This window comes from Hyaena hyaena, unplaced genomic scaffold, assembly GCF_003009895.1.
Source record: "Hyaena hyaena isolate Hyena2069 unplaced genomic scaffold, ASM300989v1 scaffold_263, whole genome shotgun sequence".
Classification (NCBI taxonomy): Eukaryota; Metazoa; Chordata; class Mammalia; order Carnivora; family Hyaenidae; genus Hyaena; species Hyaena hyaena.
This window is the reverse complement of record NW_024080897.1, coordinates 1456871-1484527: the sequence shown is the minus strand read 5'-3', so window position 1 is coordinate 1484527 and position 27657 is coordinate 1456871. Positions and strand designations below refer to the sequence as shown.

The 27657-nt window shown below is 43.4% G+C and overlaps 1 protein-coding gene across 2 annotated transcripts in view; it reads left to right on the top strand.

Annotated features, from left to right (window-relative positions):
* DZIP1 (DAZ interacting zinc finger protein 1) overlaps window positions 1–27657 on the top strand; it is a 54955-nt gene that overhangs the window by 13312 nt on the left and 13986 nt on the right. Inside the window, exons 8-15 of one of the 2 annotated variants that reach the window (XM_039245712.1) lie at window positions 2651–2812; window positions 7000–7137; window positions 10025–10087; window positions 16758–16898; window positions 17409–17457; window positions 18627–18683; window positions 21221–21277; window positions 26220–26279. In XM_039245712.1, coding sequence (XP_039101643.1) covers window positions 2651–2812; window positions 7000–7137; window positions 10025–10087; window positions 16758–16898; window positions 17409–17457; window positions 18627–18683; window positions 21221–21277; window positions 26220–26279 — 727 coding nt within the window. The remainder of the gene's footprint in view (window positions 1–2650; window positions 2813–6999; window positions 7138–10024; window positions 10088–16757; window positions 16899–17408; window positions 17458–18626; window positions 18684–21220; window positions 21278–26219; window positions 26280–27657) is intronic. The other variant, XM_039245713.1, reaches the window with a different exon arrangement.

Below are 27657 nucleotides of genomic sequence, written 5' to 3'. Positions count from 1 at the left end.
GTCTTGGTAGGTTGCATGTTTCCGGCAATTTCTCCATTTCTTTGAGATAGTCCAATTTGTTGGCATGTAATCATATGCATAGTGGGCTATTATAATCTTATAATTCTATAGTGTCCGTTGTAATGTCTCCTCTTTTATTTATAATTTATTTGAGTCCCTTTTTTTTTCTTGGTTAGTCTAGCCAAAAGTTTAATTTTGTTTACCTTTTCAAAAAATCCAACTCTTAGTTTTGTTCATCTTTTCCATTGTTTTTCTGTTCTCTATTATTTCTGCTCTAATCTTTATATTTCCTTCTTCCTGCTAACTTTGAGCTTAACTTTGAGTTGTTTTTTTCTAGATCTTGAGGCATAAAGTTAGATTGTTTATTTGACATATTTCTTTTTTTTCTTAATGTAGGCATTTTTAGCTGTAAACTTTCTTCTTAGAACTGCTTTTGCTGTATCCCATATGTTTACATTTCTGTTTATCTCAAGATATTTTTTACTTCCCTTTTGATTCCTTCTTTGATCCATTGGTTGTTCGAGTGTATTGTTTAATTTCCACGTATTTGGAAATTTTCCAATTTTCCTCTTATTACTGATTTCTTTTTTTTAATGTTTATTTTGGAGAGAAAGAGAGAAAGAGAGAGAGAGAGCGCGTACGGATGGGGGAGGGGCAGAGAGAGAGAGTTCGAAGCAGGCTCCAGCTCCGAGCTGTCAGTGCAGAGCTCGATGTGGGGTTCAAACTCAGGAAACTAAGAGATCATGACCTAAGCTGAAGTCTGTCGCTTAACCAACTGAGTCTCTCGGGCTCCTCCTCCTATTACTGATTTCGAGTTTCATACCAGTGTGGTCAGAAAAGATACTTGATATAAATTCAATCCTCCTGAATTTAAAATTTGTCACCTAATATAGGGGCACCTGGGTGGCTCAGTCGGTTAAGTGTCCGACTTTGGCTCAGGTCATGATCACATGGTTAGTGGGTTCGAGCCCTGTGTCAGGCTCTGTGCTGACAGCTAGCTCAGAGGCTGGAGTCTGCTTCTGATTCTGTATCTCCTTCTCTCTCTGACCCTCCCTTGATCACACTGTCTCTCTCTCTCTCTCTCTCAGAAATAAATAAAACATTAAAAAAAAATTTTTTTTAAAGATTTGTCACCTAATATAAGATCTATCCTGGAGTATGTTCCACGTGAGCCAAGAAGATTTTATGTTCTGCTGGATACTATCTGTTGAATAGTATATGTCTGCTGGGTCCATTTGGTATGCACTGTTGTTCAAATCCTGGGTGACCTTATTGACTTTGTGTCTGGATGGTCTATCCATCATTGAGAGTCCCCTGTGATTACTCTGTTGTTTATTTCTCCTTTTTGTTCTGTTAGTATATGCTTTATAAATTTGGATGCTGCAACATTGGGTTAATAAATATTTACAATTCCTATACCTTCCTGACAAATTGACCTCTTTATTATTGTTAAATAACTTTCTTTGTCTCCTGAGATTTTTCTTTTTTAATGTAGGCATTTACAGCTATAAATCTCTCTCTTAGCACTGCTTTGGTTTCTCCTTTTTTTAGGGAGGAGTATATTGTGTGTTTTAGTTTCTATTCATCTCAAAATATTTTCTGATTTCCCTAGTGAGTGTTTCTTTGTCCCATTGGTAGCTTCAGAGCACAGTGTTTCATTTTTAAGTATTTGTGAATTTTCCAGATTTTCTTCTGTTAATTGATTTCTGGCTTCATTCCAGTGTTGTTGGGAAATACACTTAGCATGCTTTGACTCTTTTAAAATGCATTGAGAGGGGAGCCTGGGTGGCTCAGTTTGCTGAGCATTCTATTCTTTATTTCAGCTCAGGTCATGATCTCATGGTTTATGAGACTGAGCCCCGCATCGGGCTCTGCCCTGATAGTGGGGACCCTACCTGCGATTCTCTCTCCCTCTCTCTCTGCCTCTCCCCATTCCCTCAAAATAAATAAGTAAATTTAAAAGTAAATAATTAAAATGTATTGAGACTCTTGTGACCTAACATATGCTGTTTCCTGGTGAATCTTCCATGTGCATTTAACAAGAATGTATGTTCCACTTCCGTAGGGTGCAGTGTTCTGCATATGTCAGAGCAAGTGTGTTTAAAGTGTTGAGTCTGCAGTTAGGTTAAAAAAAACAAACCCAATATTGAAGGTCATTGAGAAATCAAAGGCTGATTGTCTAGACATTGAATTTAGCTTGTATAAATATGAATTTGTGTTTTGGGAGTGAGATGGGGCTACTTTTTCCAAATTGATACAGTACTGAGAACTGTTCTTCTGCTCAGTAGACAATTTATTTTATGAGAACTGTTCTTCTGCTCAGTAGACAATTTATTTTAAAGTAAGTTTACGTTTTACATATTACTGCATATCTACGAATACAAGTTCACAGTTGGCAGAACTCTTGAGACTTTGGGCCTCTGTGTTTATACTCTATGAAGTGTAAGGACGAAAGGATGCCTTGTGCTGTTTGGGGTTTGGAAAGATCACTGTGGACATTGCCATTATATGAAGTGCTATTGCAAACCTAACTGATACACACAATACTAGCTGAAGCTGTGTCCATTTATTTAAAGTTTTGCACATGTCATTCATTTAAAATTTTGCTTCGTATCAGAACTTTTAAAGCCATGCATTCAAATAATTTCAGGAATATGAAATGCAGAAAACGAAAGAGGAAGAATTTCTGAAGTTATTTGATAGATGGAAAGAAGAAGAAAAGGAGAAACTCGTTGATGAAATGGAAAAAGTCAAAGAAATGTTTATGAAGGAGTTTAAAGAATTGACCTCCAAGAATTCAGCATTAGAATATGTAAGTATTAAACCAGGAACTCCTCATAATATTGGTAGCATTGTTGCCTTGAGAGGTGGCAGCAGGATGGCATTATGACCAGTGGATCTAGGAATTACTTTATTGTGTTTTGGCCTGGACGCTCCTTCCCTTGGGAGTTCTGAGGGAACTTGAGACATACAGAAGACAGAGCAAGTCAGAAAAGTCATTTCTTTGAAAGTGGGAGCTTCGGCTCCAAACGCATGTGTAGAACATTTGGTTCATTTGAGGGGCACCTGGCTGGCTCAGTCGGTGGAACATGCGATGCTTAATCTCGAGGTAGTGAGTTCAAGCCCTATGTTGGGTGTAGAGATTAGTTAAAAAACTAAAGATTAAAAAAAATCTTAAAAAAAAAGAACACTTGGTACATTTGGTACCCTTGGTCAGATCACAGAAAGAGGGTTTCTCTTTCTTTAGCTGGTTAGGTTTAGAGAGCCATAAACCATAAGCCTCCTCCCTGAATTTTGAAGCTTTCTAAGTTGCAAAGGAACTTTCCGGAAAGGCTGACACAGATCATCAATGTGGAAGAAGGAAGCCAACCCAGAAAGACAGTAGAATTTTTTTTTGCCAGGTCCCTTCTGGCACGTGAGGAGGACAGTGGTTCTGAGCAAGCAGAATCTAACTAAATGAGTCTCCATTCCCTATGGGAACAACGTTTTTCCACACTGCCCTGGTCACATGCATAGACAGAGACGTGCCTTGATGGGCTGGGACCTTAATCGCTGTGACAGTGGCCACTGTTCTCCAGCTAAGAATGACCTGAGCTGGATGGGCAGCCCAGTCCTGAGTCATCCTTGGGGAAAGAAAGCAAGATCCTTGGGCTCCCTCTAGGGGCCAACAAGTTTTACAAACTAAAACGGAAGGGTATTTTTGGAATACGGCTCAGGGCCTTCTCTAAAGCGCCTTGAACTCTTGCTTAGAGGTTGGGAAATCACAACCTGTGAACTGAATCTGAGATACTACCCATTTTTGTATGGCCAGTGAGCCAACAAAGGTTTTAATATTTCTAAATGGTTGAAAAAGATCATAAGAAGAATATGTCACAACACATAAAAATTACATGAAGTTCACATTTCTGTGTCCGTAAATTTTATTTGGCATAAACCACACGTATTCCTTTATACTTTGTGGTGCTTTTGTGCTGGAGCTGTAGAGGTGAATGGTTATGACCAAGGCCTTATGTGTCTCCCAAAGCCGGAATACCACCTGGCTCTTTACAGAAAATTTGCCAGCCCTGTCTTATCTTTAGAAAGCAAATATGGCAAAATGTTCACAGTTGGTTGAAACAGGTGTTCATTATACTATTCTTTCAACTTTTCTTTTTCCTTTTTTAAAACATTTTTATTTATTCTGAGAGAGTACACAAGCACTAGCAAAGGAGGGGCAGAGAGAGAGAGGGAAAGAGAGAGAATCTCATGCAGGCTCCATGCTGTCAGCACAGAGCCCAACACAGGGCTCAATCTCATGAACTGAAATTATGACCCGAGTCGAAATTAAGAGTCGATTGCTCAATTGACTAACCCACCCAGGCGCTCCTCAACTTTTCTTTCTTTTTTTTTTTTTTGATTTTTTTTAATGTTTATTTTTAAGAGAGAGAGACAGAGTATGAGCCGGGGAGGGGCAGAAAAAGAGGGAGACCCAGAATCCGAAGCAGGCTCCAGGCTGCGAGCTGTCAGCGTAGACCCTGATGCGGGGCTTGAACTCAAGAACCATGAGATCATGACCTGACTCGAAGTTGGATACTCAACCAACCGAGCCACTCAGGTGCCCCTCAACTTTTCTGTAAGTTGTAATTTGCAAATAAAGAGTTGAGGGGAAATAAATTTGGATGGTTTGCTGTGTCTTTTGTGTAGGGCTTCCTTTAAACAACTTCCTGTTGACTCCGTTATTCCATATCACCTCTCCTTGGTTGCTCTTGTTTCTAAGCATCAGAACTCGTAGGCAGTAATTCCTCTATCCATGGTTTCTTTTCTGACCCCTGCACCAGGGGCCTTTCCTGACCTTTTATCTGTGGCTCAAAGTGGGATGCCCTATTACCCACTGGTGGATTGCGATGCTAACCGGTTTAAGACTGGCTTCTCAGGTCTTCATCAAGGCCACACTCGTTTCCCCCCTTGCGATAAACTGCCAATTAGTGTTCTTTTGCCCCAGGCTTCTTCCGGGATTCTGTCCCCTGCTTCCTGCTCCCAGGATAATAGTGGATTGGGACTTGTCCCAACATAGGATTTTTTTTTTACCACTCCTACCTTTTTTTTGGGGGGGGGTAAAAAATGGCTTTCTTGAGACACATTTTGTATACTGTAAAGCTCACCCACTTAGAGTGCAAAGTTCAGTGGTTTTTAGTATGTTCACAGAGTTGTGCATCCATCCTCAGATGTTTCGGAATATGTCATCACCTGAGAAGAAACCTGTGCCCGTTGGCCACTGGTGCCCTCAGGCACTGGTAACCACAGATCTGCTTTCTGCCTCTGTGGATCTGCCGATTCTGGAGGTTATGTATGAATTGAATCATACAATATGTGATCTTTTGTGAGCAGCTGCTCACTGTTAGTATAGTGTTTTTGAGGTTCATCCGCGTCGTAAGGATGTACATATATCACATCTCCTTCCTCTGTTGTTGCCACACGATATTCCATTCCATGAGTATCGTTATTTCATTTGTCCATTCACCAGTTGACAACATATGGGTTGTTTGTGCTTTTTTTAAAACTATAGATGGTTTCTTAAAATTATTATTTTTTAAGTTTATGTATTTATTTTGAGAGAGACAGAAACAGTGTGAGTGAGGGAGGGGCAGAGAGAGAGAGAATCCCAAGCAGGCTTAGTGCTGCCAGCCCAGAGCCCAACGTGGGGCTCGAGCTCATGAGCTGAGAGCATGACTTGAGCAGAAACCAAGAGTTGGATGCGTAACCGACTGAGCCATCAGGCACCCCTAAAATTATTTATAATAGATTTCATTTTTTAGAATAGTTAGGCTTACAGAAAAGTTGAGCATACAGTACAGAAAATTTCATAGAACACCTTCCTCTCCTACCCGACACACAGTTTTCCATCTTCCTGACAAATTCGTCCAGTACATTTGTCACACTTGATGAGCCAATACTGATATATTGGTATTAATTAAACTCCATACTGTGGTCCAACTTCTTTAGCTTTTAGTTGATGTCACTTTTCTGCTCCAAGATCCTCTCCAGCATACCACGTGATATTTAGTTGTCACATCTCCTTAGGCTTGTCTGAGACAGTTTCTCTGACTTGTTTTCAGTGACTTAGACAATTTTGAAGAGTGCTTGACTCGTCAGTAGGATGCCCCTCCACTGGAATTTACCCAGTAGTCTTTTCCTGGCTAGACTGGGCTTATTGGTTTGGGGGATGAAACCCTCAGGGATAAAGTTATAGTTTTCATCACATTATATCAAGGGTAAAACTCTCTTCATGATTTGTGGTTGTTGGTGTTGACCTTGATCTCCTGGCCCAAGTAGTGTTGGTCAGGTTTCTCCGCTGAGAAGTCAGCCTCCGCCAATTCCATATGTAATCTTTGAAAAGAAGTTGCTGTGTTCAGCCCAGATTTAAGCAGGGGAACTAGTCCTCTCACCCTTTCGTTATTTCAGTTAACATATTCCCTTCTGTGATTTTTCTGAGAGGTTTTTTTTTTTTCTGCCATTGCTAACTTTAAGAATAACACAATTAGCGAAAGGTAAAATGAAAACACATTGTCCCTAATGGGTTCATGGATGCAGTTGCAGGATGCTGCTGCCTCATCACTCAATTATCACGAGAACCTAGCAGCCTGGGTGGCTCAGTCAGTCAAGCATCTGGCTGGTTTCGGCCTGGTTTCGGCTCAGGTCATGATCTCACAGTGCATGAGTTTGAACCCCGCATCCCAGGCTGCATGCTGATGGTGCAGAGCCTGCTTGGGATTGTCTCCTTTTCTCTCTGGCCCTCTCCTGTAGCGCCCCCCCACCCCCACCCCACTGTCTCTCTCTAAATAAACAAATAATATTAAAAAAAAGAAAACTTGTATTTATATTAGGAATACAAATAAATAAATAAATAAAAATAAATAAATAATCATGAGAACCAGCTGCACTCAGTTCTTCTGTTCCTGGCTACTGTTTTAAAAGTATAAACGTCTGCACCAATGAATTTGCATTTATTTTCTTTTACAGCAATTGTCAGAAATCCAGAAGTCCAACATGCAGATCAAGTCCAATATTGGCACGTTAAAGGACTCACACGAGTTTAAAGAGGAACGTCCTCAGTATTCCCAGGATTTCCAGAATGTGATGCAACTTCTTGATAGTCAGGTATGTGCCAGCGGCCAGTAACTGCAGCTGTGGCCCGTTTTTTCTTCCCGAAGCAGTTTACAGCAAGCACTTCCTACAGAAAAAGGGTTTGTCTCTTTCCGGGACCACGAAACTAGTTCTTTTCTTCTTGTCTCCTCGTACATATATAATTAACCATAGCTCTTCAGTAGATGCTTGTTGACTAATAGATGCGGATACAGACTGGTTGGCAAAATTGTTTCAGTTTTTGCCAACATAGTCTCAACTTGAATTATGTGGGATAGTCTTAGAGTTTGTTTTTTTGTATTTCAGAGGTAGGTCCCGCTATCGGAAGGCCTGGAAAGGCATACTGAAGCACTAACTTTATTTTTAGAGCTGAAATGCAGGGCTGCTGTCTGTACTGATGGTCTTCTTCATTTATCAAGCCTAATTACAGTCACGTGGAAAGCAGGCCTCCGTAATCAGCATGGTTGTCATTCTGGCCATTTTCGCCCTCCCGGTTTAGGGGAACACTGTTTTTTTACCAGTAAGCAAATAGATATTAAAGTTGATGAATTTAGGATTTTATTTAAAAAACATTTGCAAATGACACATCGGATAAGGGGATAGTATCCAAAATCTATAAAGAATTTACCAAACTCAACACCAAAAAACAAATAATGCAGTGAAGAAATGGACAGAAGACATGAATAGACATTTCTCCAAAGAGGACATCCAGATGGCTAACAGACACATGAAAAGATGCTCAACGTCACTCATTATCAGGGAAATACAAATCAAAACCACACTGAGCTACCACCTCACGCAGGTGTCTCCTGAACAACTCAGGAGACACCAGATGCTGGCAAGGATGTGGAGAAATGGGAACCCTCTTGCACTGTTGGTGGGAATGCAAACTGGTGCAGCCTGTCTGGAAAACAGTGTGGAGGTTCCTCAAAAAATTAAAAACAGAACTCCCCTACGACTTAACAACAGCACTGCCAGGAATTTACCCAAGGGATACAGGCAGGAGTGCTGATGCATAGGGACACATGTACCCCAATGTTCATAGCAGCGCTTTCAACAATAGCCAAATCACGGAAAGAGCCTAAGTGTCCATCAGCTGATGAATGCATAAAGAAGACGTGGTGTATACATACAATGAATACTTGCTTGGCAATGAGAAATAATGAAATCCTGCCATTTGCAGGAAGGTATTATGCCGAGTGAAATAAGTCAGGCAGAGAAAGACACGTATCCTATGTTTTCACTCATATGTAGAACTTCAGAAATGTAATGGACGGCCATGGCAGGGGAGGGGAAAATAGTTACAAACAGAGAGAAGGCAAACCATAGAGACTCTTAAATACAGAGGACAAACTGAGGGTTGATGGAAGGGTGCGGGGGAGAGGGGAAAACGGGTGATGAATATTAAGGAGAGCACTTGGTGGGATGAGCCCTGGGTGTTGTGTGTAAGCGATGAATCACGGGAACCTAACCCCCAAACCAGGAGCTCACTGTGTACACTGTGTGTTAGCCAAACTGGTCAATAAATTATATTAATATTTACATATATATAATTTTTAGAAGTAAGTGTATTTTTGGACTACAGACCACTGCCACTGTTTCTTACGTCGCTGCTCACGTCTTGCCTCCCGCTCCGGTCACCTGCCTTCCACCTTGCAGCCAGGCCGTCCACATCACTGCCCTGTCCTCCCCATTCTTCACAGAGCCAAGTCTGGAACCCTTAACCAGCAGCCGGTCCCTGAGGATCTGGACCCTGTGTTACCCCACACCGTTCTCGGCTTTACCTCGATGCTCCCGGCTGCACCAACAGCTCGTGGTGCCCAGAACGTGGCATTCTGTGGTTCTGCTTTTGCCCTTGTGGCTTTCATTGTCACACACCTGTCAGTTTGCAGGACCTGTGGCTTAATTCTTCAGCTGGGGCAGCACCTCTTCTAGAGAGTTCTTCTGGACCCCTGGGCTATTCCATTTCTGCAGTTCTCTTAAGCAGGACCCGCTCACATGCACCTTATGGGGGAACTGTCTCCTGTTAGGTCCGCTTTCCTCCTGTGCAGAGCGGAGTGTGTCCCTTGGTCCTTGCCTCGTCGGCCACGACAGCCCAGTGAGGCCCCTGGCATGTGGCAGGGGACCACGAATTATGTCTTGTATTGAGCTGTTGACAGTTGATCCCTGCAAGCTGGTCTCAGGAATTGAAGGACCAGTTATGAATCCCAAGGTCCCACCTAAATTTCTTCTGTTTCCTTACTGTGAACTCTTGTCAGTTCAGAACCCAAAGCCTCAGAAACCCTGATGTTTCTTGGGGCGCCTGGGTGGCTCAGTCGGTTGAGCACCTGACTTCAGCTCAGGTCATGATCTCACAGTTCGTGGGTTCGAGCCCCGCATTGGGCTTGGTGCTGATAGCACGGAACCTGCTTCAGATTCTCTTGTCTCCCTCCCACCTTCTCTGCCCCTCCACAGCTCTCTCTGTCTCTCTCTCTCAAAGATAAATAAATAAACATTTTAAAAAAAAGAAACCTTGGTGTTTCCTTTTAGCTCCTTTGAATACCAAACTAGCACCTATTTTTGAAAACAAAATTATATTGGAACACAGCTGTGCCCCCCACTTTTTTATTATCTATGGACGTCCTCTTACTGTTAATAGTGTAAACGAGTCCTGTGGCCCCAGAGCCTAAAATATTTACTATTAGTCCCTTAAGAGAAAATATTTGCTGACCCTGCCTTAGAGTTTAAGATTAAAACCGAGTGCAAATGTATTTAAATATTTTTGAGTGTCTGTAGTCTAAAAAACGCTTGCGAAAATTTTACCAAGTAGATGGTTGGGTTCCAGAAGTACCCATTACAAAGGAAGCTTCCATTTTGAGTGGATTTATTGCACATAAATTATTCTTGTTTTACTGTGTCGTAGGAAAGCAAGTGGACCGCCCGAGTTCAAGCTCTTCACCAAGAACACAAGAAAGAGAAGGGTCGGGTAAGACTAAGAAGCCAGTGGTCTGCCAGTGGGTCATTTATTTTAAAGAAAACATGTTTTTTTTTCTCTACAACAACACAACAAAGGTAGTGTTTGTCCACTTAGTAAATTATATGGAGAAACGTGTGACAGAAGTGAAAATTACTTACAATTTCTGTACCAACGATAACCACTGCTAACTACTTTGTTATAATTTCCTTTGATCTGTTTTCTCCACAGTAAATGTAACATTTCTCTAAGTCTTGAGACCCATACATATAGTCTTACAAATTCTGAACCATCCTTTATCACCATGTATGCTTCTCATTCCATAGATCGTATTCTCCTGGCTTTTTGGGGATTTTTTTGTGTTTTTTTTTTAACATTATTGTGGCTTTTTTAAATGTTTATATATTTTTGAGAAAGACAGAGCATGAGCAGGGGAGGGGCAGAGAGAGAGAGGAAGACAGTCTGAAACAGGCTTCAGGCTCTGCACTGTCAGCACAGAGCCTGATGCAAGGCTCGAACTCATGAACCATACGATCATGACCTGAGCCGAAGTCGGACACTTAACCAACTGAGCCACCCAGGCTCCCCAACAGTCTCGTGTTTTTAAAAATATTCTTCAAAATCATGATTTTTTAATGGCTATAGAATGATCTTGTGGATGTATCATAAGTTATTATTAATCATTCCTTTATTGCTGAACACATCGTTTCGGAATTTCCCACACTGCAGGTCAGCAGTCGAAATAATCTTTATTTTTGTTAAAGATAACTTAATGAGAGCAATCCTTTCATTTTAATGAAAACAATTTGATTATAATACTGCATTTCAGCTGAATACATCTTAAATTTAAGCATTATTGTACTGGTGCAGAAAGTCTAGAGTACTTTTATCTGAGATAGGAAACCTTCGATATATCTTTTCACTTCATATGTACTTTGTTGCTCTGTGTCCGCGGTGTATTAGCCAGTTCAGCTGCTATAACAAAATACGGTGGGCTGGGTGGCTTACAAACAACAGATATTTATTTCTCATAGTTCTGGGGCTCTAGGGATTAAACAGAGAGTTTGTTAAAGGAAGGCCACAGCTGTGTGTAGGTGTAAAGCCCGTGTTGACTTCTCCAACCTCAGCCGCCCTCTGAGCTCCGGATGAGACAGCCAGCTCTGCACTTGAGCTCTCCTGGGGCTTCTCAGTTGCCACATGTCTCAGATGAGGTGCTTGGGTTTGTCGCCAGATGTGGTTTTCTGTTGCTCAGTGGCATCCTGGGCTGAGCGGTCAGGGGCACGCCTTGAGCCCCGTGTCTCCCTCAGCGCCCAGCTCCAGGGTATCAGCGGGGCCTGCGGCATCTCTCATATCCACGTGCTATGCATTTCCATTGCTCCGACCCTCCACTGAGCTCCCGCCATTTTGAAAAGAACCCTGTACCTGACTCCCAATTCCAACCTTCCCCTTTCCCAGTTTGCTCTCCACATAGCAGACAAGACCATCTGGTGCTGGTCGCCACCTGTCACCTCAGCCCAATCCTGTCTCTGAACCAACTCTTTCTGACTACAGCAGCCTTCTGGTAATTTGTAGAATCTGCCAGCCTTTTTCTCTTTTCACACAAGGTTTTTGCTGCTGGAATATTCTTCCATTTGCTCTTCAGGACCCCTGTTTCACAGCTCACTATCTGGCTCTTGACTTCTTCAAGGCCAGCGGGAGAGAGGCTCACCTGACTAAGACCCACACAGGATAATCTCCCTTTGCGTTAACTCAGGGTCTGCAGATTAGGGACTTAAAAAAAATTTTTTAATGTTTGTTTATTTTTGAGAGAGAGACAGACAGAGCACAAGCAGAGGAGGGGCAGAGAGAGAGGGAGACACAGAATCCGAAGCAGGTTCCAGGCTCTGAGCTGTCAGCACAGAACCCAACATGGGGGCTCGAACTAACAAGCCGTGAGATCATGACCTGAGCTGAAGGTGGACGCTTACCTGACTGAGCCCCCGGGCGCCCCAGGTTAGGGGCTTTAAATGTATCTGTCAAGTCTCTTTGTATTTGCTGTCTTGTCGGTCAGACGCACATCTTAGCCTCCACCCTGCCCATGTCTTAGGGTCTGTTCTCACGGCTGTAACAAAATCCCATAGACTGGGTGGCTTTGAACAAGAGTCATTGATTTCTCACTGTTCTGGAGGCTGGGAAGTTGCACAGTCAGGGTGCCGGGCACCTCAGTTCCTGGTGAGAGCCCTGTTGCGGATGCTGCGTGGCCTCTGTGTCTTCACATGCACAGACAGGAGGAGAGAAAGCTCTCTGGTTTCTCATAAGAGCACTAGTTCCATCATGAGGATCCTACCCTAATTCATCCAAACCAAGGCACCTCCCAAAGGCCCCGCCTCCTCACACCATCACAGCGGGGGATTAGGGCTTTGACACATGAATTTTGGTGGAGGGGGGCGCCCCCATTCAGTTCATAACTCCGCCAGGAGAGAGGGTTTATACAGGGCGTGTAGTCTGGGGGTGCCAACTCGAGGGCCATTTAGAACTCTGCCTGTCACAGCCTTGCTCCGGCCTTGACTTACAAGTCCTCTGACACCGTGTAAGTAGGTAGCCCCCTCCCTCACAGTTCCCATCATGCCACAAGTGTAACTCGGATCACTGTTACATGCTAATCACAGTTAGATGCTTTATTCACTTGTCTGCCGTCTCTCCGATCACTAGCCCTGCGAGGGAAGGACTCTGTCTATCTGGTTCTCTGTTGTATTCCCAACGTTGATTAACCTAACGTGCGATTGGCATTCATTAAATATTTGCTGAATGAATGTGGAAGGTTGCTAGTCGGCCAACAAGGGGATCATTCGACCCTGTTATGGATGGAGGATTGCTGATTGGAGGGGTCAGAGGAACAGGGTTGAAAGAGTCGTCTGTTGGTATGAGCACAGTATTTGAACCGGGGCCCCCTTAAACTCAAGGCCGTGCTAGTCTACCTCATTGCCCTCATTGCGCTGCTCACCTGCCATGCTTCAGGCACTGAGCCAGCTCGGGAGAATAGGCCGTGACAACTTGGAGCAGTTGCTTTTCTGGGAGAATGTTCTAGCTTCCCTTCAAGATGCTCTAAGGTAGTAGTTCCTAACCAGGACGCACTTCAGCATGACCGGAGGCTCTCTCCCAAAACACACGTGCCCTGCTCCACTGGCTGAGGTTGCAATGCAGTCTGGGACGGTTTCTGATTTGGATCCATGGTTTGAACCGCTGCTCTTATGACTTGAGGTTCAACTCTTGTCCTTCAGGGCGTCTTACAGCATGCGTACCTGGGGACGGAATTCAGGCTTCCTTACGAATGGGGATGGTGTTTAGTCCTTGCTCCTTTAAAGCCTCCTATGCTCCAGATCATTGTGGGAGTTCCAGAGCCTTCTGGCAGGAAGAGAGTGCAGGTTGCATGTTTGTATGCTTGGCCACCGTGAGTCATGACGGAAAGACCGACAGTCAGTGTTTGGGCGGAGGGAGGAGAGGCCTGCCCTGGCTCTGAGCGAGGGGCCCCAGCCCACATGTTGGGGTGTGGGGTGTCTCTGCCGCCACTAGGCTACGCTGCTCCGTTGTCTGTTGGTTTTGCTTGTTTCGAAGCTGCTTTTCTCCTTCCTTAATTTCTCTTAAACCCTAGCAGAGGGGAAAATTCAATCAGGTTTAGTAATCTCCGCCTGAGACCTAACTATTAATTATTCCACATGATTGCTGCCTACTGTTCCTACAATGCACATATTGTATTTCTCTGTTTAAGGGAAGTTGTGATTGCCAACTTTTTATTGCTTTACCTAGGTTCCTGGCAGCCTTTTTTTTTTCTTTTTTTAAATAACATTGGTAGGAGTTCAAAGGGAGTCACAGATAAACGACGGCATGCGCTTCTGACCTGACAGAAGACTGTAGAGCTGGGGAGGTCACGTAACAAGAGGAAAGGAGGACACAGTGCTGTGTTCTGGTAGGAAAAGAGCATAGTAGTTAGAATGATAGGAGGTCGCTAGAAATGGGCTCAAGGGCCCCGACTTTCTGAATTAATTTCTGGCTCTCCCTTGCTTAGACTCTTCTCTCAGCAGAGTCTTTTCTGGGCTTTTTGGGTTCGTTCTCAATTCTGATATCGAAATGTTGCCATCCCTTAGCCTGTCCTGTGTCCCTATCTTCTGGGGGTCTAGACGGACTCCACATACTGTTGATCGGAGACTTCCACCCAGACCCCTGGACATTTTCACTGGCTTTTCCTTCTACTTCCCAGCTCAGCGTTTCCCACACTGCTTTGGGGCACTCTCCTCATGGTCTGTAAAAACGTGGGGAAGGCTCTTGACCTTGTTCTCCTGGGGGAGATTCTTGGCATCCAGTAGGACACGAGAGGTTCTTTAGGAAACTTTTTCAACTTGGTTCAACCCAGTGCGTGTGTCGCCTCCTCTGGGCACATAGCGCTTCAGTGGGAAGACCTTGCAGTGTATTGAGAGAGAGCATTAACTTGTTGTTGTTGCTGTTTAAATGTAAATAGATTTTTTTGAGCAGTTTTAAGTTCACAGCAACACTGAGCAGAAGGTACAGAACGCTCACAAATACCCCCACCCCCTCTGTATGCACAGCCTCCCTGGTTACTGACCTCCTGCGCCAGATGGGTACATTTGTTGGAATTGCTGGGTCTGTGTTAACACATCATTGTTACCCGGGGTCCATAGTTTATGTTAGGCATTGCACTTTCTATTTCTATAGATTTTGGCAAGTGTGAAATGACATGTAGCCACCCCTATAGCATCAGACAGAATGGTTTCACTCTCCTAAAAGATCCTCTGTACCTTGCCTACTCATCCCACCCTCACCCAGATTTTTTTTTTTTACTGTCTTCATAGCTTTGCCATTTCTAGAATGTCCAACAGTTGGAATCATATAGGACGTAGCCTTTTCAGATTGGCTTCTTCCACTCACCTACATGCATTTAAGATTCCCCCAAGTGTTTTCATGGCTTATTTTTTTTTTCTGCACTGTATAATATTCCATTGTGTGGATGGACCTCAGTGTATTTATCCCTTCACCTACTGAAGGTCATCTTGATTGCTTCCAAGTTTTGGCAATCTTGAACAAAGCTGCTGTAAACAGATGTGAGCAGGATTATGTGTGCACGTAAATCTTCAGCTCCATTGGGTAAATGCCAAGGAGCTCTACTGCTGGACCGTATGGGAAGAGTGTGTTTAGTTCTGTAAGAACTGCCTGTCTTCCAAAGTGGCTGTGCCAGTTTGCATTCCCACCAACAGCGAATGAGTGTCTGCTGTTCTACATCCTCACCAGCATTTGGTGCTATCAGTGCTTTGGCTTTTGGCCATTCTAATAGATATGTTGCTATTACTTTTTTCTTTTTAAAAAATTTTTGATGTTATTTATTTCTGAGAGAGAGAAACAGAGACAGAGCACAAGTGGGGGAGGGAGGAGGAGAGAGAGAAGGAGACACAGAATCCTAAATAGGCTCCAGCCTCAGAGCTCTCAGCACAGAGCCCAATATGGGCTCGAACCCACAAACCATGGGATCGTGATCTCACAGGAAGTCGGAGGCTTAACCGACTGAGCCATCCGAGTGCCCCAGTTGCTATTACTTTTTGATTTGGTGCTTTATTTCTTAAGCCCTGGGGGCTGCTTGATTGTTTATAAATACTATTTATTAATATGTTCCACAACTTAGTCCCTAAATCTGAGAGCACTAACTTTGAACCCATATGTGGAAGTTCCGGTCTGGGCTCTTCCCCCCCAGCTATCTGAGTTTAGGCCACTGACTTTACCTCTTGAGACCCGAGTTTCCCCATCTGTACCTTTGAGTCAAAACACGCATCCGTTAGGATGTGGTGTGGATTCAGCAAGATGTAGTGCCTGGTGAGTGTTTGTTAGAAAAGCCAAGCAAGCTGGGAAATTCTGCTTTAGGTGTTCTCTGTACTTCTCTCAGGAACACTCACCAGCCCTCTTTCTGTGGTCTGCACAGCCTTCTCCATTTCCAGGGTGTAGGCTTGGCATGTCCTTAGCTCCACTGTCCAACGTGTTTTTCCCCTCTGCTTAATGACTAGTGAAACTGCTTTAATAATCGTTCCCTAAATTATTGAAAACAAATTTCTTCCTGAATCTTTTTACATCCAGCGTATGATTCCGTTTCCTGAAATGAAATCTCTAAAGATCAATCTGTTTATGAATCTTTGGATCTTTCCATTCTCTGCGTCCCTCCCACAGACCTCCCTCCTCCCGCCTTCCGTTTCTCCACGAATATTTACTGAGAACCGGCCAAGGGCCAGAGATGTACTTGGTCACTGGACATAGGAACCATTAAGGTGGGCTCTCCACCCAGACGCAAGTGGGAACCTGAGGGTTCAGGGCTGCAGTGGGTTGCAACCACTCTATGTATGGAGCAGCCCTGACCCTTTATCGGTACTTGTTCCTGCGGTGGTGCACGCCATGTCCTCGGGCGCACACAGCTGTTCACGCTATCAGTGTTGTGTGTCCTGGGTCACGGGCTCCCTGGGAACAGAGATCAAGGCCCTGTACAGCCGAGGCCTTGGTACACGGTGCCCAGAGATGGAACCGGTGGCTTGATGTGCACAGATAACCGAAGGCCAGCAAAGAACTCAGGGTGTGTGCATACAAACTGCAGAACGGAGACATTTCACATGCAGTTTGCAGACGGATGCCTTGATTTTTTTTTTTCCAGCTCTTGTCACATATAGAGAAACTTCGAGCCTCGATGATAAACGATCTAAACACAAGTAATGTTTTCTATAAGAAAAGGATAGAAGAGCTAGGACAGAGACTTCAGGAACAGAACGAACTGATTATCACGCAGAGACAACAGGTATGTTTGCTATATGTTGGCACTGTTTAGCAGCACAATTTATGCAAGAACATTTTGTTTTATTTTAGAGCATTTGTAAGTTAAGATAAAGGAGGTAGGATATTTTCTTCCTTATGGTTGTTTGTAGAAGGAAATCCAATAAAATCATTTTTTCAAGATATTTTAAAAAAATCTGTAAAGAGCAGGCAAATTTATTCCATTAGAACCTAGAATAAATTCAAAGGTAGAGAATTTCTTTTTTTTTCTCTTTTCTCCTTTTTTTTTTTACAAATAGTTTATTGTCAAGTTGGTAAGGTAGAGAATTTCTTTTTGTGATTACTTTGAGAATCTGCCCAATCCAAATACTACTTCTACAAAACTTTTGCCTTTGTGTCTTTAAAGTCGGTTTGTCCTCTCGCTTTGGGGACTTAACGCAAATGTTAATTTGTTAAATACAGCATCTGTCCACTATGTGGTATGTCCCTGTCTTGTTTCAAACATGAATCATTAGAAAACTGTTTTTCTTTGCAGATTAAAGAGTTTACCAGTAAACCATTAAACAGTGTCAGTGAACCCAAAGGTGAGTGGACCATGATCCCAGTGTTGGAGGCAAGGTGGCACAATACTGTGCACCAGTCATCAGAAGAACGTGAGGTCCCAACGGTTGACGGGCACTAAGATGGCATGCCCATGGTGATTATAATTTGAGCGATCTGTTACTGTGATCCAGGAAGTTGAAGAATTTTAAATACCTAGACTATTGTTGAATGGCTGTATGTACTTTCTATCAGAATACTGTTACACACAAAATACATACTTAGTAGCCATACCTCTGGACTGATGTGCCATAAAGTGAAGTTAGGAGTTAAAAGCACAAAGTCTAGAGACAGGCTGGGCTCAGCACCCATCTCTGGCATTATGCAGCTCTGTGAGAGTCTGCCTCAGTTTCCTCAGCTCTCAAGTTGGGGTATGAGGAGTAACTACCTCATAGGCTTGTTATGATGATTAAAGGGGAGAGCGTATATAAAGTGTACCTGTTAAACACCTGCAGTAGCTGTTGTTAATGACCCTGACCTCAGTTTCTCTAAATTACTGGAGAGGTTTGCTGTGCCATTCTCAGTCATGGCCCTTAGGGGTTAAAGGTTTGTTCTAGCCACAGTTGGGGCACATACAGTCTATTGACCAGCAGGAATAGCCACCCACCCCTGTCTCCTTCAGCAGCAAGTCTAGAAGGGCTGCTGGAGCCAGAAGCACAGGGTCTCCTGATACAGCTTACCTTCGCCTGGGCTCCTTCCGAATAATCCAAGTTCCTGCTTGTCTCAGGTTATTAAAGGGGTACTTGTCTACTTGGGGAGCCCAGGTTGGGGATTAGTAACAGGTGTGTGAGCTGCATTTCCTCCTTGATTCTGGGGGTATCCAAGGGGTTCATTGACCTACATACTTGGTTCCCTCTTGTTCTGAGATAAAGCTTTGGGAAGGGCTGTTGTTCCGTAGAACTTCTCTTCAAATAGTGAGAGTCCCGGTAGTGAGCAATACCTGTGTAATTACTTAGCATAAATATTTGACTGACAATAATTTTAGGAAAAAAATTTATAAGGATGTATGTCAAATGCCTTTACTCCATTGGATGGATGAATATTTGTTGGTAAATTTTCTTTTTCCTGAGGGAAAAGATTAGTATAAGGACTGGCAAAGTATGACCCATAGCTTGTGATTTTTGTTATTGATTAATTAATTTTTTTATTTCAGGGAATCCTTTAACCTGGCACACATTCGAATCTAAGTCAACTGGCCCAGTTGTACCTAGTAAGTTTCTATAATAACCTCAGGGTTCAAAAGATATTTTAAATTTTTTTTTTTTTTTTTTTAATGTTTTATTTCCAGGAGAGAGAGAGACAGCGTGAGCAGGGGAGGGTCAGAGAGAGAGGGAGACACAGACTGAAACAGGCTCCAGGCTCTGAGCTGGCAGTCAGCACAGAGCCCGATGCGGGGCTCGAACCCACGGAACCGTGAGATCATGACCTAAGAGAAAGTCGGATGCTTAACCGACTAAGCCACCCAGGCGCCCCCAAAAGATATTTTAAAAGTGCTAAAGCAGTGCATAATTTATTAGAGACTTTCCTTTGAAAACCAGTGTGTTTGGAGATTACATAATAATATATTTTGATTCCTGGCTTTGACCTAATTCTAAAACCCAAGACTGTAAATATCCATGCAATTTTGTGGTGATTTTGGGTAGCCATACCTAACCTATTATTTCTCAGGTCGCCAGATCAAGGAACAACTAAAAATTCTTGGGTGGCTCTAGTTTGTACTCGTGGGTTTATGATATGACTGTGTGTGGTGGCTGCCACATTTTGGCATCACTGAGGTTCAGCGCTATAGGCTTTGACCTGATGTCCTGTGAGCCGCTCACCTGAGGTGGGCTCAGCACATCTGTCTTCTGGAGCCATCAGGACTGGGCTATACCCACAAAAAAATAATCTGAAGAGTTTAGAAATGGACAGATTGTTTTCCTAATAATAGTTGAAATATTCTTTTTATTCTTTTAGTCCATTCAGGAAAGTGTAAGGATGGAGGAAGTAAGGGAACAGGTGATCGTGAGCAAGAGAGGACGTGCGTGTGAATAGGGAGCAGAATAGCAGGGAAGGGGCCAGGCTGAGGCTGGGCGCTGAGTGACGGTACCATTCATATGGGCCCAGGACGGTAGTGATGAGCATGTTTGGGAATTTGGCACAGTTGACTAGAAATTGCTAATGGTTTTAACTGCTCAGTCTTCTCAGATGCTTCTGGAAGCCTCTTGATGTTTACTGCCAGGGAAGGGCAGTTTAGTGCCAAGAGTGAGGTTGTGGGGTTAGTAGAAGTTGGGCTTACATCTTATGGAAAAAATGCATTTTGTAGAAGGATGACAAGGTTAAAAGGCATTAAATCGTTATTGTGCATACTGGTACTTGGCGCAATATTGGAACAAGCTTGTGTTCCAATAAAACTTCATTTGCAAAGACAGATGGTGGACCAGTATGTTCCATGGTTTATACTTTTGCAAACCTCGATCTAGATTATGTAAGTTGCAAATGGCTTTGAGGGTCTTGTTTCCAGAATTGCTGGTAATTTACACACAGTTAGGAGTTGAACACTTTGCCCGTGGGCGTTGTAAAGACAAAAATGTATGTCCATGGAGGAAGCTGAGGTTTGTGGCCAGTATTTTTCAGAGTAGGATTAGAATTAAAGATCATCATAATAAGCTAGTGAAAGAGAAAACTAACAGACAATACATAGTCCAGAGAGGAACCTCATGTAATAATTATCAAATATTGGAAGGGAGGCTGTGGAATCTAATTTTCTGAAGATATTTTAAAAGTAGAGAGCATTTAGTCTTACTTGAATCAGACTTCTCTCTAAAGGCTTTGACTGAGTTCATGCCTTCTCACAATGTGTCCAGCCCAGTGATTGGATTTTTTCAATTGATTTATTGTACATAAACGTTTATACCAGCATTATTCACAACAGCCAAAAAGTAGAAACACCCAAATGCCCATCATCTAATGAATAGATATATAAAATGTGGCCTCTCCATACAGTGGAATGTTATTTGGCCATAAAACTACATGCTGATGCTGACATGCTACGTGCAACATAGATAAACTTTGAAAATGTGGTGTTAAGTGAAAGAAGCCATTTACAAAGGACCACAATATTTGAGTCCATTTCTTTCTTTTTTTTTTTTTTTTAATGTTTTTATTTATTTCTGAGAGAGACAGCGTGAGTAGGGGAGGGTCAGAGAGAGAGGGAGACACAGAATCTGAAACAGGCTCCAAGCTCTGAGCTAGCTGTCAGCACAGAGCCTGACATGGGGCTTGAACCCACAAACCGTGAGATCATGACCTGAGCCAAAGTCAGACGCTTAACTGACTGAGCCGCCCAGGGGCCCCTATTTGAGTCCATTTCACATGAAATGCCCAGATTGGGCAAATCCCTAGAGACAGAAAGTAGCTCAGTGCTTGCCAGGGACCGTGGATAGGAAGAAATGAGGAGTCATGGCTAATGAGTGTTTTGGGTGTATGTGATGAAAATGTTCTAAAATTAGGTAGTGGTTATGGTTGTACAACTCTGACTTCACGAAACACCACTGAATTCTGTATTTTCAAAGGGCAGACTGTATTTCAATAAAGCTGTTACAGAGAAGTGGTTTAGGTTAGCTGGTGATTGTCATCCGAAACACTTGTCCCTTATGATCTGTATATATCTTGACTGATGGGAGGAGCACTTGATTATCATCAAGTTGAGATGCCTATGCTTTCGTTATGGGAGACTGTGAGCTTTCTCTCTTTATGCTGTTTCAGTGACTGCCTCAACGCCACAGACTTTGGATGCTAAATCAAGTCTAACAATGGCACATGGTAAGTTTCAGCCAAGTCTGAGCATTTTATGTGCAGTTTCTGCCCTGACTTAGAGAACTTATTAACTAAAAGTGCTTCTGTGCGGGTAATTATGCAAAACAGAAGACATTTTAGCAAATGCAAAACAGTTAATAAAACTACAGCCTGCAGATGTATATTATCGTAAACTGTGAATATACCTACTAAAGTCATAGAGTAAAACCTGTATATGTTGCTGGACTCACAAGCAGATATTTTAACTTTGAGCAGTACATTGATTATGTGTGATTTTGGGTTGAAAGTAGTAGGTGTCGGGTAAGAAGGTGATTTTCTACTAGGCCAGCCAACCAGCACATGCCACAGGGCATGTGTGACTGTTTTTATAACTTTCAATGTGGCAGCAAGTCACCTTTCTTAAACAAACAGTTGCAGTGATTGGTTGGAAAAATCTAGAAAAGACATGTAATGAAAACCAAAGGGTTCAGTAGGCACTGCTGGAGGAAATCACTGCCAGGAATCAGTTCTTGGACCAGGGCACAAGGATGATAATTGTTAATTACATGATCCAATAGATAGAGTGACTTTTTGTGGCCATGTTTTATTTTTATACTATTAAAGTGCTTACAGTTTTTGCATGTTTATAGTACATTGTTTTCCTGTGGTATTTCCTGTATATTGACTGAATTTAAAATGGGAGGGGGATCAACTTTTTTCTGTCTTATCTACAAATGCTTCTGGAATGTAAATGATTACTTCATTCCATTTTAGTTAGACTTAAATCCACGGTCAAGCAAGTCAGACTTTGTGTCTTCAGAAATGTTGTGGTTCATATTATCATGGCCTTTTTGCTCACTGATGAACTCATGAAGTGTTCATTACCCCTTCCTTTTTTTCCGAAGGTCATTTCAGGTGGATCAATACCCTTGAGTGTATGTGTTCACACCATGTGATGCGTAAACCCCCTCCTTGGGTGTTGTTATTTACAAGTGCTTATAGAACATGCAGGGTTTCTCTCTCTGGGCCAATAAGAGAGATAAAATGTATGTTGCATCTATGTAAATTTGCCTTAATATTGAACAGACTAGGAAATTTCCCTTGGCAGCTGCTCTCTATTCATATTCTTGATCTTGGGTCTAAAATCTCTGTCTTGCCTTCTCTTTTGGGGTTGACTTTTATAATGCATTGCTGACTGCTTCTCTGTACTTCCACAGAGTGCTATAGTTTCTTTTTCTGTCTTTTGCTACCTTGATATCATTGGCCTTTTGCATGACAGTGTCTGAGGTCTACATTTTCTTTGTTTTATATTTTTGGCACCCAATAAAGGAGTCCTATAGTAAGTACGTTTAGCTGTCTGGAGTTAATTCAAGAGTCCTGACAAATCCATCAGTTTCAAAGCACTGTGTTCCTTACGGACTTTGCCCTGATTGGAGCTGGGCTGCCTGAACCAGCCATGCCCCCTTGTTGGCATCTGCTGGGATTAAAATGCTAGTTTTAAATGCCAGCCAGCCCTGGCATGAGGCCTGAAGTCTTTGGATTGGGATCTGAGCTGATTTGTGAGCATCTCAATGGGCAGGAGCAAGGAGGAGGCTAGTACAGGGACCCACTGACCTGCCCCCCACCACCAGTCATGGCAGTGTCCCCAACCGTGGGGGCGGGAGAGGGGGCAGGGAGAGTTAGTCTGTATTGCATAACATTATTTAGCCCGATTACCTCTCAGTCTTTCCTTTTGTTCCATCTCAGAGCTTGATGAGGTTCTTTGCATTGAGAAATGTCGTGATGACTCACTGTCTTGGGTTGGAGATTTGTAGGTGGGAGGTTATTGGGTGGTGCTCTTAGACAGACCCGTGTGAGAGGGTGTGGGTGGAAGGGGATGCTGAACCCGGATACAGCTGCACCGGCAGATCTCACCGGGAGCTTTAGAGCTGGGATGGGCACTTCAGAATTTCCCTGGATCCAGCAGTCAGTTACAAGATGTGGGTTGCCCCAGAGAGGAGGCAGAGGTGGAGGCCACTGCTTTCAGCCAAGACAAAGCAAAAAGCAGAAGCAAAAGGTAGCAGGAGCACACTAGTTGTGAATTAATGGTGTGGATGAATTATTTGGCTGAGTGTAGAGTGTGCAGAAGAGATTTGAGGGAAGTAAGGTTGGTTGAGACTGTTCATGGCAAGCACCGTGTGCCGTTCTTGTGACATTATGTAGCTTCTGAATGTTCTTGAGCCTGCGTGTGGCCAGACTTGGAGGGCTGGGCTTGGGGACGCTTAGCCTGACCAGAGTGTAGTCAAATAATCAGAGCTGGAGAGATCAGCTGGGGGTCGAGTAGTGGTCTACAGGAGATTCTTCACCTAGGAATTGGGGTCGAGGTTTTGAAACAAGAATGAGCAGACATACCAGCCGTTCCAGGGAACTGGCGGAAAGGTGCAGGTGCAGATGATTCAGGGAAGGGTGAGGGAAGGGTTAAGAGCATGATGAGCTCATGGAGACCATGCCATTTAGAGAACCCTGGAAGACAGATACAGCCGTTGCCAGTAGGAAGACACTATGGCTTCGTGGCCAAGAGTCTGGACTTTGAAGGGAAGCAGTCTGGATTCATAGTTGACTGAGGAAGCCATAGGTTTGGGTTTGCTTGCCTGACAAATGGGGAGAGAAGTAATGGCTACTTCGGTGGGCTGTGGTGAGGACCAGATGAAGCGGGACCTTTGGAACAGGAGCCGCTGAGCAAGCCCTGGCCAAACATTCGCTCCTGGGGTGCGGCTGACAAGCGCCAGAGGGCTGGATAGAGATCTGGGAGTTTATCTTCTGGAGGTTATGGTGGGAGACTGACATGAGGATTTTTCTGGAAGCCTCTGGAGAGTTCAGAAGGGAGAGACTTCAGTCTTCCAGTATATCAGCTCTCACCCTGAAGCTCTCAAACCAGGACAGGAACTGGGTCATTTGGAGGCTGGACCTGTGGCTTATAAGGCATAAGAAAGATAGGCTCTTCTCTCCGCAACTGGACATCATCTGCGAATTTAGGGAGCAGGGGCCTGGTGGACTTCACTTCCTTTATTTTAGGAGCCTGGCTTCCCTCCCTAAGAACCCTGTCCTCTGCCCCACAGCAGCAAAGGTCACAGTTTTAAAGATTTATCCTAACTCCAGAGAAGTAAGTCCTTAGTCTCTGTAATATAATGATAATAAATATGCATATGATGGTTTGGAGAGATTTTAGGGAGCTTTTCCTTATAACTTTATTTTTGTCATTTTCATAAAGTATAATAAAATATAAACCATGTGACTTTAAAAATTGACACTAGCTATCCTCCTAAAATCCCTATTTTCAGCAGATCAAACTAGTAAATAGTCTATATAACTTTTAAGTTTTTAAAATATTTTATTGAGGTCTAATTGATCTATAACATGGATCAGGTGTACAACATAACGATTTGATATTTGTATATATTGTGAAATGATCACCACAGGGTCTTTTCCATCATCACACATAATTACAGGGCTTTTTTTTTTTTATTTATACGGCTTTAAAAACTGCTGCTGAATAACAAATTCAAAAGCACATTTCTGTTGTTCAGCAGGCGTGGTCCATGGATGGAATTAATGCTTCTTTGTGTGATCATGTTCATGTTTCAGAATTAAAGTAGACTACTATTTACTAACAGGCTGTGTTCCAAAAGTTCATCGGAAGACAGTTTAAGATGCATTTCCCCCAGTCAAGGTTAGATAGATTGACTAGGCTGCTGAATAAGCTATAAGAGCCTATTTATATACACTTGAGTATAATATATACGTATGTATTTGTGCATACCTCTATGTGTGTGCATATATTTATCGATGCCTAAAACAGAGTACCAGAAATGCCCTTCATTAAATTAAACCTAGAACATCAGAGTAGGGGGTATTAAGTCTAAAAGAATATGCGCAAAGCACGTAGATCTGTGCCCGACAAGCTGGTGGGTGCTCAGTAATTGTTGGCCATTACTACCTTCAAGGTCACCCACTCTGGGTTCGGGTGGTGGAATGAAAGGGCCTCCTCCTTGTGGGTGCAGGTGGAGAGCTCCCTGGAGAGGCGCCCTGCGTTAGTCTCCAAGCTGAAGACAGTGAACACCCACTTCCTAAGCTTGACCTCTGGTTGAATTTTACCCCGTGTCTGAAGCCTGAGTGCCTGGCGCCCCAACCTGACCTTCCCCAGGAAGGAACTTTCCCTCTGGTGACGGGATGGCATTTGGCTTTATCCGTGCCACCTGCGGGTTTCCTAGTGCACAGTCACGTTTCCCAGGGAAGTCACCCGGAGGCCTCGTCACCCCGGAGCCCTGTTCTGGGGTGGGATCAGGAACACCACCGTCCCGTGCAGTCTGCCCTCAGCCTTGCCCTGGCGTCTTCCCAGGGAGCCACCGGGGTTTGGGGACACAGAAGTGTGTAAGGACAGGGTCGTAGTCCTGCTGCTGACCCTCAGGCCACCGGTCCTCCACCATCCTGCTCCTCCCACTCGAAGGCCCCGGGGCTGGTGAGAAGTGGGAATCCCAGGGCCTCGGGCATGTTCAAATATTTTCAAATATTTTTATTTTTTGGGAATTGAAATAGTTTCATGAATTTTCTCTCTAGCGACCCATTCGAAACACTTGATAAGGAACGTATTTTGGGGGGATAAGTGAAGAAGACCTTTTGGAGTCGTGTCTTGGGCCTCAAAAGAATCGCATCAGGCACGAGGTTGCCGAGTGAGAAACTGGGTGTAATTATTTGAAAATACAATTTCCTGAGGGAGGACTTAATGGAAAAGATGTGGGAAGAGAAGATACCACGAAAAAGTGACCAGCTTTAACTGACCGCCTCCGTAGATTTTCCCCAGCGAACCCTGCTGTTTGGGGCATGACAAAACTACTGTGGAACTGTGTGGCTCTCAAAGTTGTCTGAAAGGAAACTAATTTTACTCTGCTGTTGTCCTGTCTATGCTGTTCTTATTTTTCCCCATCAATAGAGCAGGCGTTCCCGTCGCACGTACTGGAACCCATAGAAGAGCTTTCAGAGGAAGAAAAAGGTAACGAAGGGCTCCGTTAGGGTTCCGACCCACACAGAGTCTGCTTAGAGGCTAAAGCACAAGCCTTGAGACTCCGACCCGGTGGTTTTTTGTCACACCTTACCAAAATTAGGGAAGACATTTAGGTTTACAGATTACGTTTTCAGTCTACCTGTAGTATTTGCTCATCTTATTCCTTTAACATACTGTTGTATTTTCCTTCCCCTGCTTAGCATCCGAATAAGACATTTTTGGGCCATCTGTGTGCCCAATGGTAACAACAGTATCTGTCGCACAGTAGGTATTCCTCGCACCCTGGATCTGGGAGGTGAGGCGGTGAAGTGCCCGTTTCAAAATTATTTTAATAGCAAGAAAATCCTAACGTTTAAGCTCTCAACGTAGACTATTTAGGCTCAGAATAAGATCGGTGTGGTGAAATTTGGGAGCTGTTCAAGGTTCGGGGAGACAGTTGAAGTGATTGTTGCTGATTTGGCAGTTCTCAAAATCACTTTGTGTCAATTAATTTTGAAGTTTATGAAAAATGTTCCATGTTATTAGGGGTATCTTCTAATGTCAGACTTGTAGATCCTAAAACCATTGTATCTGAATCTGTTTATTGTCATTTTCTCCTTAATAATGATAACGCTTGACCATTTATCACCTCTTCAGGAGAAAGCAAATTGTTAATATCTATGTGGATTCTGGTCTTAACATTTGTGTTAGAAAGAGAATTAAATTTTTTTTATTAAAATTTCTTTTTAATCTTTATTTTTGAGAGAGAGAGAGGGAGAGAGAAAGACAAAACACAAGTGGGGGAGGGGCAGAGAGAGAGGGAGGCACAGAATCCGAAGCCGACTTTAGGCTGTGAGCTGTCAGAGCCCCATGTAGGGCTTGAACTCCCGAAACGTGAGATCATAACCTGAGCTGAAGTTGGAGGCTTTACCGACGGAGCCACCCAGCCGCCCTGAGAATTAAAATTATATATTCCAATTTGTAAATTCTTAGTAGTTGTTATAGCTTCTGTTGTGTTCCCTGGACAACTTTTTCCAAATTATTTGGAAACTGAGAAGTGACTAAATCAGGCACTGATTTAAAATCTACACAATGTGTATTTTCAATTTGCCTTCAAGTAACATGCTTTCTCCCTCCTCTGTGTCATTTCCTGATGTGTGGGACACAAAATATCTTCCTCTCTGCAGAATCTATGCAATGCATCAGGAGGTTCATAGAAAGGGTCCAAAATTTTGAAACTGGACCCTCAAATCATGTGGTTCACACGCATGTAAAAAATGAGTCCGCTAGGCTCCGAGAGGGGTCCTGCTTTGTCCACCGTCACTCGGGGCCCCACTTCCACCCCCTGCATCGTTCTGCCTCTGCTTCATTCAGAATTCTTCCACCC